Source organism: Sphaerodactylus townsendi, linkage group LG06 (assembly GCF_021028975.2).
Source record: "Sphaerodactylus townsendi isolate TG3544 linkage group LG06, MPM_Stown_v2.3, whole genome shotgun sequence".
NCBI lineage: Eukaryota > Metazoa > Chordata > Lepidosauria > Squamata > Sphaerodactylidae > Sphaerodactylus > Sphaerodactylus townsendi.
This window is the reverse complement of record NC_059430.1, coordinates 40717579-40734617: the sequence shown is the minus strand read 5'-3', so window position 1 is coordinate 40734617 and position 17039 is coordinate 40717579. Positions and strand designations below refer to the sequence as shown.

The 17039-nt window shown below is 39.1% G+C and overlaps 1 protein-coding gene across 3 annotated transcripts in view; it reads left to right on the top strand.

The window, feature by feature from the left end:
* MRTFA (myocardin related transcription factor A) overlaps positions 1-17039 on the top strand; it is a 76520-nt gene that overhangs the window by 40571 nt on the left and 18910 nt on the right. For all 3 annotated transcript variants that reach the window (XM_048502488.1, XM_048502489.1, XM_048502487.1), the window contains exon 2: positions 6173-6238. In XM_048502488.1, coding sequence (XP_048358445.1) covers positions 6173-6238 — 66 coding nt within the window. The remainder of the gene's footprint in view (positions 1-6172; positions 6239-17039) is intronic.

The window sequence follows — 17039 nt, the reverse complement described above, 5'->3', positions numbered from 1 at the left end:
TTAATTTGGATGCTTTAGATGTTCTCTGTAGGAAGAGCAGCGACATGTTGTTTGTACTTGCCTTGCATGTACAAACAGCACTGTGTGAGCCCATTTTCCCCATCCTTCTCTCCTGTCTTGAGTATGAAGGCCAGGGCTTTTACACTGCAGGATTGACACTGATAGTATGCATTTGCATACATGTGTTGTATTACGTTACTGTATCTCATAGCAAAGCAAATGCTGAAAACAGGCCATTCACGCACAGAGGTTTCTGTATACTCAGCAGACTCCTGAAATACCCTGTGGGTTCTATGATTTCAAAGTGGGCCTTCCAGGAGAGCATTTCACAGAAGGTAGTTCCAAGATACCTGAAGTTCTTACATTGATCAATAGGAGTACTGTCAATAGATCACTGGAATTTGCAGGGCTTTCCCCCCAAAACCACCATGTAGTTAATACTTAGGGATCTTTGTTTGCAGAACAAACTCCTAAACTCTACTTGAATAGGAGACAAAAGAATGGAAATTTTTTTTGAGTCAAAGAAGATGTTGTAAACTCTGACCCTGGCAACCTGTTGATGATGTTGCTGAGAAACAGATTAAAAAGTAAAGGGGCTAAGACTCCTTTAATTCTTCTGTTTATTGTGTTGTTGAAGACTGTTTATTGTGTTGTTGAAGATGGCTGGAATCAACTGGCTGGTATGGGTTTTCCAGGCTGTGTGGCCATGTTCTTCTAGAAGAGAAAAAGGGTTTGGAGTTATACCCACTTTTCTCAACTATAAGGAGTTTCAAAGTGGCTTACAAACTCCTTCCCTTCCTCTCCCCATAACAAACACCTTGTGAGATAATTGGGGCTGGGAGAGTTCTGAGAGAACTGTAGCTAGCCCAAGGTCATCCAGCAGGCTTCAAGTGTAGGAACTGGGAAACAAATCCAGTTCATCAGAATCTGCTGTTCTTAACCACTACACCATGTCAGTGTAGTTTTTTGCTCCCTAACATTTCATCTGCATCCATTATTTGTAGTTGCATTTGCAATCACATTTGCACATAGGATCTTCTTTGAAGACACAGAAAGTGTTGACGGCAACTGTGTTAGAGTACACAGGGAAGCCATCAAAATCCACAAACACTGGGGAAGTTTCAACAAAAAGGAGTTTGAAAAATCAACAAAACCTGGCTACCGATACTAAACACCAAAAACAAAAACTGGAGACATTCAAATGCAACTGAAAATGAGCTCTACTCAGACACATGCTAATGCTGTTGCAAATGCAGTTGCAGGTGTAATTGCAGATCAGTTGCGAATGCGGTGGCATATTCAACTGCAGCTTAATTCCTGACTACTTTACAGTATTAATTTTAAATAATAGGATATGTGGTTTATGGTGAAGAAGCTGACTGGAGGATGAAAAGAGTACTTCCCTAAAATACTGCCAAATAAATACCCTGCTTTATGTTTTGTATTTGATTTTGCAGTCCTGCTTTTTCAGATACGAGGGATACCACTGGAGGTTTTTGTTGTTGTTGCTGCAAGTACTGCATTACTAGATGCGAATAAGTTTCTTTACCTCTGCTAATTTTAGACTGAATTGACAAATGATCCCCCTCTCTTGATTGTGGCTACTAATAAAGCTATGAAGGATTATATTTTTAAAATTGTGGATAGTTGTATCAGTTCATTAGAAAAATCCACAGTCAGCACTGGTGTAACCCCTTTTATCAGAACCAATGAAATAGTAAGGAAGCTTTCAGGTTCCACAGAACTATTCATGTGGCTGAATGTTCAATTTAACAAAAGCCTTGCATTCAGAATTTGCATCATAGAGGTACTATGTGATTAAGTGGAAAGTCAAACTGTATCTCAGCTTTTCTTCATGTGCCTGTTGGTGTCACATTGTAGCATCAGTTATTACAGGGTTGCTTCCTTGAGGTGGAACGTGCAGCTATATAATCCCTTTAGTTTAGGTGTTCTTTACAGTCTGCTTCACTTATGTGTTTATGAATGGCACAGTCTGCCGAAGTGCAGACAGTTCACATTCCCCCACATCCATCAATGGATTAAAGTGTTATTCTCTGAAATTATTCCAAAATGGCTTTGTGTTTCATTTACAGGGAAAGAAACTTGTTCATTAATGGGCACTGATACACATTCAGCAATGGATTTGAGTTTGTGAAGTATCCAGCACAAAAATGCTGAAACATCTGGGTTATTGTATTAAGCAGTATACAGTGTTTCAGAGATTTGATCACATTCCGACTATAGTACTGGCAAACTATATTGTAAGAAGGTATTTTAACCAAAGCGTATGGAAGGTTAAGGTATTTTCCCCAAAGTTTATGGGTTTTTTTGTTTCTTCTTTCTCAAGTGTCTTGACAGTCTGAACCCAGTATATTCCTCTGTTGTGAATAAGTTTTGTGAGCACTTGTGGATGGAAAGAAATTGTCTCTTGTGGTATGATGAAGTCAGAGGTCTTTGGAGAGAAGGAAATTGAGTGGCTTTTTAATAGAACATTTCTGCATTTGTTGAGTTATTTTAATTTTTAGTGCTTGGATTTGCATTGTATTTTCATTGTTATGATGTTGGCTGCCTTGAGTAGACTCTTATGAGTGGATAAGATATAAATCTTTTAAAGAAGTACTTTTTTAAAATGCCTGTAGTAAAACCAGGATGACCTGTGCATTTCTAGTAGCATTCCAGAATTGAAGCACAGACTTATGCTAGGAAGTGAGCAGGGTGCAAGCCATGACAGAGGGTAGGGCTTAAGCATTAGGAGAAAATTGGGATGCTTAAGCAGAAATCAAGGACAGATGCTTGATTTGTCACCAACAGTAGCTCATGGTGGCTTGGCTGAGAGCAAACTTTGTATGCAGCTCAGAATATATAATAATGTGATGACATGGGATGAGCTTACTATTGTATGTCAATGTTTACTTTTTGAAAAAAAGTGCTTTAAAAGTGCATTTTCTGACCTCTTAAACATTGTAAGTACAAATTGAAATTTCTTTGATCCTACCTGACATTCCCCTCATGTATTTTCATCTGCTGATATTGGGTGTTTTCACTTTGTGCTACTCAGCTCTTTTGACCCACCCTACCCGTAGCTTCCCTTGGTTGCTACATTGTTCAGGCAGTGAGTTTTGTTTAGTTCTGAGAAAGATAGCATAGAAATATAACATGACCATATATAATATCTTTATCATCTCAAAAATCTAAGCGTTTTTGTGCTCATTCATTCAATTTCAACAGCTTGATCAGACGAAGGCCCCTTCTGCACACACAGAATAATGTGTTTTCAATCCACTTTCAGCAATCATTGTTTGCAAAGTGCCGGATTTTTGCTTAATTCCAACATAGCTTCCAAAAGAGCACCGTTGAGAAAGTTCGCAGTTTCAAAGTGCATTATTCTTCATGTGCGGAAGGGGCCTTAGTTTGCATTGAACTCTGTAAATTCTGATGCTGATAAGAGGCTCTTTTGAGCCATTGTGGTGTAGTTGTTGAGAGGGATGGACTCAAATCTGAAGAACTAGGTTTGATTTGCTGCTCCTCCACATGAGTGGCAGACTGTAATCTGGCAAACCAGGTATGTTCCCCCACTTCTACAAACAAAACTTGCTGGGTAATCTTGGGCTAGTCACAGTTCTCTCAGAACTCTCTTACTGAATGTCTATACATTACACATTCATATACTGTAAAAGATAGTTGGGTAAAGTATGCATCTTGTGGAAATGTTGCTGCCAGGAACAGTAAAATACTGACCATTTGATTTATTTGACTCTGAAATAGTTAAATCTGAGTGAATAAATTCAGTAAGTCCTGTGTAATTTACTGTGGCCACAACAGCCCAAACCAGTTGGAATGGCTGAGTGAAGTGGTTAATCTTGGAGATGAAGAATGTAGTTGACTTTTGCCTGTTCCTTTTATATGCACATATTCATAGCATAATTTCCATAAACTTCACAATACTGGGATGAATGCCATATTAATGAATATTGACACACTGTAACTTCATTATATATTTTGTACATTTTTCTCCACAGAAAAATCTCCACAAAAACATTTCTTCACAAAAAAGTTTCAGAGACATTTACGCAGGATATATTTTACTTCAGTTTCTACCCTTGAATTACTATCATTCCCATGTACCTTTGTTCCACTTTCATACTTAATTATTTTAGAATCATACTTTATTTGTAAATATATATGAGAGAGTGAAACAGACTTTTTCCATCTGGACTGTGATAATGAAATAATAATTAAACTATGTTCAGAGGAAGTTAATATGTGTTATGTGACCTTGAATTCAGCTAGTCTCTTAAATTTGCTTATGACCACTGGCTCTTGCAAAACAGGGAAACAAATTTCAGCTTTGAAGTATAGTAATATAGTAATAGTGCATTTGTTGTTAATATTCTGTGCTGCAAGTGCAGAGCTACATTGTGAGTTGCGTGTTTTCTCCATATCTGCATGAAGATACATTTTCATAGCCTCCCCAATGTTAGACATTCTGCATTAGACCCTGCACAAAAATCCTGGTCCAGGGGATTTATATAGGAAACTTATACAGCATTTACCAACAGTATTGAATGTCTGCTCTACTGTTTTGGGAATGCATCGACCATAGCCAGTGAAGAATTAAAATGCCAAACACTCAGGATTTAAAAGAAATAAAATATGTGTTGATTGAAGTAAGTACAAACTATACTTTTCTCAAGAATATTTTTCATGCAATTGGATTCCATGCAAAGATGCTTATAAATAAAACTTGTTCTGTATCTGGGTTATAATTCCTCCCATGTGAGAACAGTTTAGTCTTGGAGTAGTTAATAGTGGTCTTTCCTCTCTTATGCAAAAAATCCCACAATATCCTTGAGCAGCTGATGCATCTCCTACAAATGGTGGAAACCTGAGCTCCATTTCCTGAATATAAATAAAAACAAAACAAAAAGCAAGCAACCGAGATCCTTTTGTTAACCCTCAATATTATTTATAGTTGGAATGAACTGTGAAAGTTAGAAAACAGGAAAGCAGAATAGAATGTATTAAATCTCTCAGCTGAATTCTGATTAATACTGAATGAGGCTAAATATTCCACAAGAAGATTAAAAAAAAACCCCTCCAAAGTTTAGACCCCCTCCAGAATTGCATAAATCCAGTAGCTCCCTAAAACCTTATTGCAGCATGAGCTTATGTGTGTCAGAGCTTACTTCTTTGGATGCATAAAAATGTACATCTATTAGGCTTGGTAAAATACCTGGTAAAAGGCATTTTACAACTTTGCAAAGAGAGGGTGGTGTAAAACAAGATCCAGACCAAAGAGAAATTGGTTCAACTACAGTAGGTGTGAGACACTTTCAGCCAACTACAACAGAGTCTGATGTGCATCAAATGTAGTTCAAGATGAAATACTGTTATAAGGGATGGGCTATACATGGATGCTTCTGGGTGTTTAGGAATTGTATGTCCTGACTATGGATACTAGATTTGTTCCAAAGACTCCTGGCATGGAGCTTTCTTTAAAGATTCTGGAACCTGTATCATGGAAGGCTTTTATGGCTGGAATCAACTGGCCTCTGGGCTATGTGGTTGTGGTCTGTTGATTTTTGCCCCTCATGTTTCACCTGCATCTATGGTTGGCATCTTCAGAGGCGTGTCATGGTGAGATGTGTTTCTGGTTGTGGCACCTTTCTAGAACCTCAATTTTTGATAGTAGTGTTAGTGCATCCATTTAAAGGACAGAGTAAACCATGTCTCAAGCTAAAGAATAACTTTTAGCATTGAATGATAGCAAATACTTTATGAATGTGGAGTTCTGAATTCACACCTCAGAAGGTGTCAGTTTTTGTGCCCTTTCTTTTTAAAACTTTCATGACTTATGAACGGGCTTGGCACTATAAAACCTCTTGAGCAACAGGCCCTGTTTTCATACTTAGTGGATTTTTTTAAATCAACCTGTTAAAACTCTTTGCAACTTCCTCTCTCTGCTGTCTGCAGCATACTACAGAAACCTTGGTGCCTGGAGCTACTTCTGCAATTGCAAGAGTTAGAACTGGGCGCTGATGACAGGGCTTCGGTCCTCCTCTCTAATGTTCTGCAGCTAGAAGAAAACAGAATGAAAAGAAAAATGTTCTCTGTAGTGTGGCACGTTAGAGTAACCTGTTCTCAACTTATTTTTTTGTCTGCCTCCTTGCAGTGCTACAGTTGAAGCTCCAGCAGCGACGGACACGTGAGGAGCTGGTTAGCCAAGGGATCATGCCTCGTAAGTGCAACTTATTTAAATTTTCCTTCCTATTTGAATACACATTTCTGTTTTTCAGAGAGAAAGGTAGCTTTGAATGTATTTCAAAATGTCTATCTGTGCGAGATCCACTTTGCTTCTAAAACCTATGATTAGAATGTGGGTGTCCTGCACAAACAAAGTTGCTCTTAATATCTAGAACCAGCACGTTAGCATCTGCTTTGTGGAAGTTTGCTGCTGCACAGAGTACGAACAACTTCGTTTCTTGATACTAACATTTCTTAAGGGAGGATGTTGCTCTGGTAGAAATGTTTTGAAATACTGTACGTGTGGTAATCATTTTCTTAGCAGACTTCCTGCCTCGAGCACTCTCCTTGTCATTCTTGAGCCTGTAGTGTGAATATACATATGCTTTGTGAGTCCTTGTGAGTCCTTGACTGGCCAAGTATCCACTCTACAAAGCAGCCTTCTTCCATTGCCAATGTTGTAGAACTGCACCAAAGCAAAAACCTGTAGATGGCTTGTTTAGTTGAACAGTGACTAGATTTGTAGCTTTTGATGAATGACATGGATGATGAAATGAATATATGCAGGGCTAAGAGAATCTTTTACACTCTATTTATTTAAGCATTTTCTGGCTTGCGTTCTCACAGTTCAACCCAAAGCGGTTACACCCTCCTCAGTCTATTGGCGCTTAGAAGTGCCTAACTCTGTTTAGCATTGCACTGTCAACCTCCTTTTGTAAACCAATTTTCATAGAAATGAACAGTTATGATGGAAGTAGGCCTAAATGTGTCACTTGCATCAGCTGCTATCACATAAGCACATGTGAATCATTTTGGCATTATCTGCATTTCCCCAGAAGCCTTCACAAAGGTGGTAGCCTAGAAACAGTTTCCTTTCTGAGCAATCTCTTGCATGGGTCAGTACTGACCCGGTGCTTTTACTGGGGACTACCTTTACCCTAAACGTATAAAATATATTGAGTTTTACCAGACTTGGGGCTCATACTCAGCATAAATAGCCATAAGCAGTACACACTTAAAGTGGTACTAGCTCTCTTCCAGGAATGCCTGCTTTTCTTTCCATATTCTTTTCTATTCTCTCATGGGAAATGTTCAGTTTTGTCACTGAACAATTTTTTACCTTGCTTTTGAGAGAGATCAGGTACGTGATCCTTCTATGTGTCGTTTTCATAAATTCTTCCACATGATAAACAACCAAGGTTATCACTGCACCTAGGAGGACAGAGTGTGATTTTTGCATTATGAATGGTGGTGTCTTATTTTATTAATATTACAGATTGTTTGCTAGGTAGCTATTTAAGGAGATTTGATAGTCCTTAAGGCACTGCTTTTAATGTGACAGTGTTATTAATTTGATAAACCCTAAAAGACTTAGAAGGTCCTCCTTGTGCTAGCCATGAAGGTGCCTTTTCCTAGTGCCCTAAATTCAAATTACTGGAACATTTATATTAAATAATTCAGTATGACTAGAATTCTACAGATCTGTATTTCATTTCTTTGAACACACCTAGGCTGCCAAAATCCTTGGAAATAAAATTATTGCAATCAAAGATTTAATGTATTTTATGCATTCTACAATTCTAGCCTCATTTGGTGCATTTTAAATCAAAGTATTTAAAACTGACTTCTGTACTGCCATTATTAGCTTTCTTGTATGCTGACGGTGAAATATTCTTTTGCCCTGTATAAATCTGTAAAATTAAGAGTCCCATGATATAGAGTGACAAACTGCAGTTCTGCAGTCACAGCTCTGCTCACAACCGGAGTTTGATTGTGACAGGAGTCAGTTTCAGGTAGCTGGCTCAAAGTTGACTCAGCCTTCCTTCCTTTCGAGGTCAGTAAAATTAGTACCCAGCTTTGTGGGGGTAAAGTGGCTGACTGGGAGAGGCAATGGCAAATCCCGTAAACATAGTCTGCCTAGCAAATGTGATATGATACCCCTCTGTGGGTCAGTAATAACTGGGTGCTTGCACTGGTGACTACCTGTACCTTTACCCTAAATTTATAAAATGTGTTGAGTTTTATCAGACTTGGGGCTCATACTCAGCCTGAATAGCCTTAAGCGATAGACACTCAACATTTCCTAATGCATTGAGTCTGTTACCAATAGAACTATTAATTTAAAAGCCCTTGTAGAAGATAAATGTTTAATTCTTCATGGTAAGGTCAGAGCATAGCTGCAAAATACGCACCATAGGGTTCTATTACATTATGAAAAAGTTTCATACAAATTGCATTGGAGACATCTGCCTTGCATTCAGTTTTGTATCCGTGTCAACATCTCTTCCATTGCTCATTCTGCAGGTTGCAGGATACTGTCAACACTTGCAAACCACCAGGCAGGCAGGAAATCCACAGAGGCTGATTGTGAAAGTATAGCCTGATTATACACAGGGCTTGGATAGTTGTAGTCTTTTTTTTGTCTTGGGACAAGCAGAATGGAGCTGACAGGGTTGCATGAATGAGGCTGCCCTTGAATGCTTATGTTGCTCTGTAGTGCCCCTTTGTCATCACTGACTTTGTTGGGAATTAGCAACATGTTTCTCAACAGGAAATATCATCATGAGACCCCGCTATTCAGTTTAAGACCCTTAGCTTTATTAACATCTGTTTCACCATTATGTTTATAACTGGACTTGCAGATAAATAAAATTCGGGAATGGTCTGTCCTTGTCTTATTTTAGTGTCATGTGTATTTGGCTGCAAATGCCAAGATTATTGCACTTTGCCACCCACCCTAAGGCTTCCTGTAGCTACTTATGTAGACTACCTTGTGTAACACCATCCTTGTCTGCTTCTATTCTTTTACACAAACTTAATGATGATCCCTTCCGTTTTGTGGAATGGAAATAAAAAATCGTAGGGGCGATATAGGAAACAGCAAAGTTTATGTTTGGAAATTAAACACCAAAGACTTAATGTAAAGGCACACAAAACAGCTTTGAGAGAGTAAATTTTGTAGGATAAATGGACTCACAGTGGGTATACAAGAGTAAGAGACATTACTTTAATCAGTTAACAGCTGTTGTTCTGCCAGAAGTTAATGCTACAATGGTCTTTCTGTCCAGCATCTTCTTCGCACGTTAGCATATGGCTGGCCACTGCATTAAACAGATGTTGAATTGACAGACCACTGGTTGTTCCACCGGGCTTTTGGGGGGGCCGGCTGCTGAGCCCGCCCCTCTTTTGCTGCCCTGCACACTGGCTATATACTTGACCATCTGCCTACCCCCTCCCTCCCAGGGTTTGTCCACTGGGGTTTGATGCCAGACGCCTTTTATTATTATTATTCATTTTTTGTAGGTTACTGCTGCTATAGTTTTAAGGTTTTGTATTTTTAATTGGGGCTATTCGATTTGTTTTATTGTCTTGTCATTTGCTATTGTGCACCGCCCTGAGCCCTTCGGGGGTAGGGCGGTTTATCAAATCGAATAAATAATTATAATAATAAAATAATCATGAGTTCTATATTCTTATGTAGCACAGCTGCAAATGTTTTCCTTCTGTGTTGCAAAGATTTACTGTTATATATTATAAAACATCTAAAACAGCAGGAGATAGCCTACAGAAATGTGTTTTATCTGTTTTGAGCCCAGCTAAATTGATGCAATAACAAGGATGCAACAATCCACTACCATGTAATTTAAATACCAGCAGGTACGTAAATCTCCTCGGAATTTACAAATGTACAATGTGTTTGTTACATTTGTGCACTAATCCATGGATCTCCTTGACTCCTACAGCTATTAACACTCTGAAGCTGATCCTATATGTATGCTTTTCAGGAGTAAAATGACAGGCAGCAGTGGTGCGCAACGTTAGCTTTCTTACAGCACAATCCAGAACAGAGTTACTCCAGACTTGCCCATTGCCTTCAGTAGGTTTAGACTGAAGTAACTCTGTTCTGGATTGTACTGTTAGGGTGTTTACATTAATTTTATCAACTAAAGGAAGTTCTCTGTGCCCTGTTGCCTCACTGTTTTGGCCAGATGGGAAAGATAGCTTAGTTAATGTTAAATGCGAACAACTGAAGAATTCTTTCTTCCAAGTTTAATGTACTGAGTGTTTCCATTATACAGGCTAATTCAGGGACCTTTGGCCCTGAAATAATTTTGTTTTTTAATACTGTTGCTATTCTATGGAGCCATTTGGTACTTCCTGATTTAGACTGTCAGAGTTACACATACCAAATGTTTCAGGGAGCCTTTTCATACTTGTGATGTCTGAGAATGCTGGATGAACAAAGACCTACAAGGAAGGATAGATTTTTGAAAGCATCATTAAGATATTTATGTTAACTGTCCCACTCAAAGGTTGGCAATCTAAAGCACCGTCGGGGGAGTTATGAAAGCTATTTCTTCCTTCAGATCTTAGCATTGCATAACAAACAGAGGCCTTGTTATATGCACAGTTCTTTTGAGATTGTAGTTTCTATTCCTAATTTCTTTAAGCAGTGTGGAGGGATTGGATCATTTGCAGTGGCAGAGAATCTCCACTAACAGAGCTTGATTTTTTGCAGCTCCTTTAGTAGCCCTGTGTGAGTGCCAGACAGTTGATGCAAAGGGTTGGGAGACCCTCATGGGTGAATAGCCAGCAATACAATATGACTGACTGCAGTGAGGTGGAAGAAGCACCCTTCTTCTTATGCCAGTGGGCCTCTTGCACCTGCAGAAGCACCAGTGGTGGAAGAGGGAAGAAGTATGACATTGCATGTTGCACCATCCCACGGCAGCCACTTTTATGGTGTTTTGCCTATGCTGATCCTTCAGCTCCAGACATTAGCTTTTTAAAATTTAAATTCCAACATGCATGCATGCATGCATGCATACATACATACGCTATTGCCATGCTATTACAGCACATACATACATACACTGGCACATACATAAGCATACGCTGTACATTTATTATTGTATAAGCAGAGATATATATGTGTGTGTGTTTGCGCGCGCATATTTGTATGAATAGTGGTAGTAAATCTGCAGGTAAGCGTCTATCAAATGTTTCAAAATATCTACAAATATGGCCATGCACAGTTGTCTACATACCATGCATTCAATTGTTGATAAAGTCGCAGGGTCTCCAGTGCATTGGATTATGAGAGTATGGGCATTTATCTCTCCAGTGTTATAGTCTGGACTTCTTGGTCTTTTGCCTAAAATGAAGTGCCTTTTGCCTTTTTGATGGTCACAGGCAATCACTTGGGGAAGGGGATGGTGGGAAAAGTCTGCTTTAGAGGTGTGTTTGTTCCAGTGGTAGCTTAATTACTTGCTACATCAATACAGGGATTTTTTACAATAACTTTCTCTCCCCCCCCCCCCCGCCCCATCCATGTTCGTCAATTTGATGAACATAATCTATGTGGATTATAATATGGATCTGCAAAAAAGGAAGGAAATGAAATATTATGAAATATTACCTTTTTCCCTTGAAGAAAACCCACAGAACAGCTTTTAATTGTGAAACCTCTTAATAGGTCATGCATGTGTTTTTGGACATGGCGGATATTTTCGAAGAAAGAAAATATGAAGCCCTTCAGGGCAAGATAAAACTCTTAAAAGTTTGCATTGAATGTGTGTTGTTCAGCAGTGGTGCTGTTGGATCTGGACTTGGGGGCAGAAGGGCCCTGGCTGATGGGCTCAGTCTGTCTGAGGGGGAGGTCCCAAAACAAGCTGAAGCATAGTTTTTGAAGTATACTTTACCATCAAGTCCAAAATCTAAAAGTATGTGGGTAAATTCTATCAGATGTTACGGAAATGAAAACAGTGCATGGCTTCTATTTTCAGTATAACATTATAGTTTTACTCTGAGCCCATGTAGATAATATATTTCAGGCTTTTAGTGATCATACTATAGTATAATACACTGGCTTTAGTCTTTCTAATGCAACAGATGCATCGAAGAATAAGTATGTCATTTTAAAAAATTCATTCCCACCATCTGGCAATCAAAGGCTTAAGAACACCTTCATGGTTCCCATGTATGCCTTGACCGGCAGGGTTGATGACTTGTAATGGATTGAATGAAGCCTTCTAAAACCTAATTATACTGCCTGTTCTCCTTGTACCCAATGGCAATCTGTTACAAACATTAACTCTGTATAATCTGTTTTGCCTGAATTTTATGGTATCAGTAACTCTTGTGCCCCAGGTCTATATATGACTCCCTTACATTCAGTGTACTAGTGCAAAGTCTTCTGTTGCAAATTAGCTCTTCTTCACAAAGTGTCTCTGTTGTCTACCTGTCATTAAGTTGTTTTGTTAAGAAATTCTGTAAAAATGTTTATTCAGTTTCTTATCAGTATGGGTACTGATAACATTAATTAACTTCAGTAGATTGCAATATGACTTAGTTCCCAAACAATATGTGACTACTTAACAAATTAGGTTATTTATTTATTTGTAATATTTCCCTGCTGCCTTTCCAGAGAATCTACTCAAGGTGGCTTACAAATTATAACATAAAAATACAGCCATAAAACTCCTCACCGATAATTACAAGCTATTAAAAAACCAAGCATTTTAGAACCTGACTGGAGGAGAAAAAAAGCATAAAACAACGAGCAGCTTAAAATGTGTCTCTTAAAATAGTTCTTAGGTTGGAGCAAGAGCAACAGATTAAAAAAATTATAACAAATATGCAGGAAAAATATTTGTGAGCACCAAAGGAACCTAGCGATAATCTATATATATAAAAAGCTAACAGTGTTTTTGTTGATGACAGTATACCTCAGTAACTGCTGGGCCAATTCCTCTGAAAATTCCCAGCCTCTATAGTCAGCCAGGTGAGAGTGTTTTTAGATGTTCACATACCTGAAATTTCACACCTGGCCCAGGTAAAATGCCTTTTTCCTGGCACTCCATGGTGAAGGACATGCAGCTGCCTGTGTGTAACTGTCACCCTTAGAATGTTCGTGCTGCTTAGAATGTTCGCTCAGATGGCCAGATAGGAGCAGTGAAAACAGCACATAGGCAGTAACTTGAGTGGAAGTGAAACACATACACACACATACACACAAGGGACAGGGAAGGGAGGGAGGGGGAAGGAGGGAGGGGTGGCATGCAAGGGGGGAGGGGGAGGAAAGGGACAGAGGGGGAGGCATGCAAAGGAAGAGAAGTGAGAGAGGGGAGACAGTGAGGGGTGGCATGCAAGGGAGGGTAGGCAGGGGGCCCAGCATCTTGATATGACCCACCCACCCTAGCGGAGGGAAAGGGGAGGGAGGGGGAGGGGTGGCATGCAAGGGAAGAGAAGTGAGGAGGGAAGAGAGAGGGGGCGACATGCAAGGGACGGGAGGGAGGGGCCAGGCACCCTAGATTCCCTGAATACTGTGGTTACAGTTAAGAAAACCAGGCACACATTATTCAGGAGTAAGCTCAGTACAGCAACCGTGACATACTTTGAATGGCTGCGTCGTGCCCCTCAGAGGGTTTCCTCAGAAGCGACAACCATTGCCACCAACCAAACTTACTCCCAGGTACAGCGACCATGGGCTTGAAGCCTTCAAGATACGCAGAGGGACGGGGTGCTCATCTCCCCCAAGGAATGCGGGCACACACATCAATGACATCGCACAGTATCAGGCTGCGTGTTTGCATGAGCACGTACTGCTGGCCTCTGCAATTGATTTGTTGCTACTGTTTCTTTTCCATTTCACCACAATAAACCACAACAACGCGTGGCTGGGCCCCGCTAGTTGTTATATTAAATACCTAATAAACATCCAATTAATATCAAATGGGCTGAAGATAAATGCCTATTAAGTTGTAAATTCTTTATACACGTTAAATAATAAGTACACAGTAAATAAATACCAAAGGCATGATAAATCAATTTAAAATATACTCCTAAGCACAATTTTCCCAATATGTTCATTGTATTAATTATAGGTGTGCTGATCTCATTAAACCAACTATACCTATATCTAGGTAAAATTATAGTTCAGTATAAAATTAGGTATAGAGCATTTATTTGTTACATCTACCAGTAAGAGAAACCAAACTTCTTTAAGTTTTCTTACTTTTTTGTTTTTAAGAGTTTTAATTGTTTCACATAATAAATCCATAAGTCGCAACTGTTGTATTTTAGGTGAGATTTGTGACTTTCAGTGTTGTACAAAAAGTAATTTGGTGGTTGTTAGTGCATTTAGTAATTTTAATTTAGTTAAGAAGGAAGAATGCTTTTTCAAAATACATTTCTACATGTTAAATTTCCATTATCATTTACCGTTTCCCTAATAATATAGGCTCTTTAAAATTTCTAGTGAAGGTGGTAGAAGGCAGCTTTGCAATTGTAGAAATACCAGCAACTACCACAATTAGTTTTACGTAGTTATCTTCTGACAAAGGAAGCTTTGGCTCTCAAAAATGTGTACCCCAATAATCATGTTTGTCTCTGAAGTGCCCCTGGACTCAAAATCTACCACATCTGGCTTTTTGTAAAGGTACAGGGTGTCCTTCTTTAAGCAATTTGCTCTATTTCTTAAGCTAACAGAAGCAAAGATTCTCTTGAATATTAAAAAAAATCCATACTTCAGCTTGTACGTCATGCAGTAAATCATTTTGTCACTTTTAAAACTTTGGCTTTTTACTTGCTCATATAAAAACAGCACCAATATTTTGCCACTCCTGCAAGACCTTGTCAACAAAATAGGCACATTACAACGCAGAAATTAATAATTTACAATGAATATCTTAACTGTTAATTTGATCTGGATACTAAGTCTTAGCTGCGTCTTCTAACATGTCTTCACATTCTTTGCCATATTCTTGAAGATCAAAGGGCTTTTAAAAATGAAAGTTCCAAATATTGACAATTCATTTCTCAAAGTCATTGTGGGGGTGTCAATGCTGTTTGTAAATATGGCTACTTGCATCTAGGTTTCATTTTAAGGCTTCATGGTGGGAAAAGTCTTTCGGCTTTTTAACTGACATGCTATAATTGTTTGACAGTTCCAGGCCATTTCCAATGTCCTTTTTAGCCAGCCAAGAAAAATGTACACTGTTTAGTTAGTTTGGATGAAGTCTGATACTGTTGCAGTGATCCTTTTCAGATATCATTTCCTTCCAAAAGAATGGTAGGGGGCAGTAAATAGAGATTTGTTCCCTTTTGGTATTTTCAGAGGTCAGACATGAAATTTCTGTATTTTGTATTAGTGCCAGTGCTGGAGAGTACAAATTAGGGTACAGACTGGAGAGAAATACAGACTAGAGTGTTTTTTCTGAGAGATTATAATGAATTGGGCTAAAATCTGCCTTTGGGTGTTCACTGAAAGACAACATCTTAATTATTTATGTATGTGTGTATCTACTTGGAAAATATCTATGCCTCCCCTCTAGGAAACTTGCCCAAGACAGTTTGCAGTATCAAACACGATAGAAACTTAAAACAGCATAAACGATAGAAACCTAGCATTCAAAAACACAGCCAGACCATAAAATAACCTTAATTAGAAGCAAAGGTTTATCCTTAAAGAAAGTAGTGTAGGCCTTTGAATGCCTCACCAGAAAGGGAATTCCCCAGATAAGGTGCCACCACTGAAACATCCGTTGCTCTGGTTGCCATTCGTCTTCCTTCCAAAAGCAGGGGCATACTGAGAGGGCTTTTGCAGAGGGTGTGGCGGACAGGGTAGTATGGTTAGTCATTATTCCTTTCTGTTGCTCAACCGCTGATGCTATTGTGTGCCTTGCTGTGGTACATAACAATTCTAGAGAAATAGAACTGAAACTGCCCATTTGCCCCCGTGCATTCATCAGGTGTTCTTCCTGGGCCCTGTGTTCTTCTGGGAGCCCTGCAAAAACAGCACATAAGCTTTTATTCAGCAAGTTCTCTGACTGCATATCAAGCTGCTACCTGTTCCTCCAGGGCATTTTGAAATTCTGGTGGGGGAGAGGCACATAGTGGAAGCATCTTGAGGAAAGTCATTCAGGTCACCTAGCCTTACATGTAGCTCAGAAGAATGACTACTACACCTTGTCTCATTTGTGCAGTGAGCCACTAGTGTGTATTTTGAACTAGAAAACCATTATGAATAAAAGTCTATACATGGAAACATAAAATTCTCTTTGTGTTATTTTATATTGCCAAAATGATACCTGCGGGATAAATCAGGGTACAGAAATTTAAAGAATAAGTCCGTTCTATTTTACTGTGTCCAGTTCTGGCACTACAAGTCAAGAAGGATATTGATAAGCTGGAGAGTGTCCGGAGGAGGGCAACCGAAGTGGTAGAAGTTCTGTTTAGTCTGGAGAAGAGAAGGCTAAGGGGTGACATGATAGCCATGTTTAAATATTTGAAGGGATGTCATGTTGAAGATTGTTTTCTGCTGCTTCAGTTCTTTTTCTCACCCCCCAGGACATCTGGTTGTTTCCCACGTTCCTATCAGAGAGGCAGGATCAAATTTCTTGTTTCCTGTTGCCAGGCAGACTGCTCTCTCTCCTCAGTTCTTTCCTGCCTCTGGGGAGAGCAGTTTAGCCCAGTTGCCTGTGCTGCTTATCTTCTTTTCTTGGACTTATTATCTTTCATCATCCTAACTAGAATCATTCTTGGTAGTTAGGTTGTCCATGTTGCTACACTCATGTGGTTTTATTGTAGAGTGTTTGAAAACCAGAATACTTTTTGTTTGGCATTTTGTAAGAGGTGCTCTTACAATAAATTGTAATCAGTAGAGAGTCTTCCTGGCAGAAAAACAAAAAATGTACTAACTCTGTAGTGCACACATAAATGAAGTTAAGAGTGTGTTAAGTAGCTTGGTGTATGCATTTATTTCTATAAAACATTTATATGCCGTCTTTCCAACC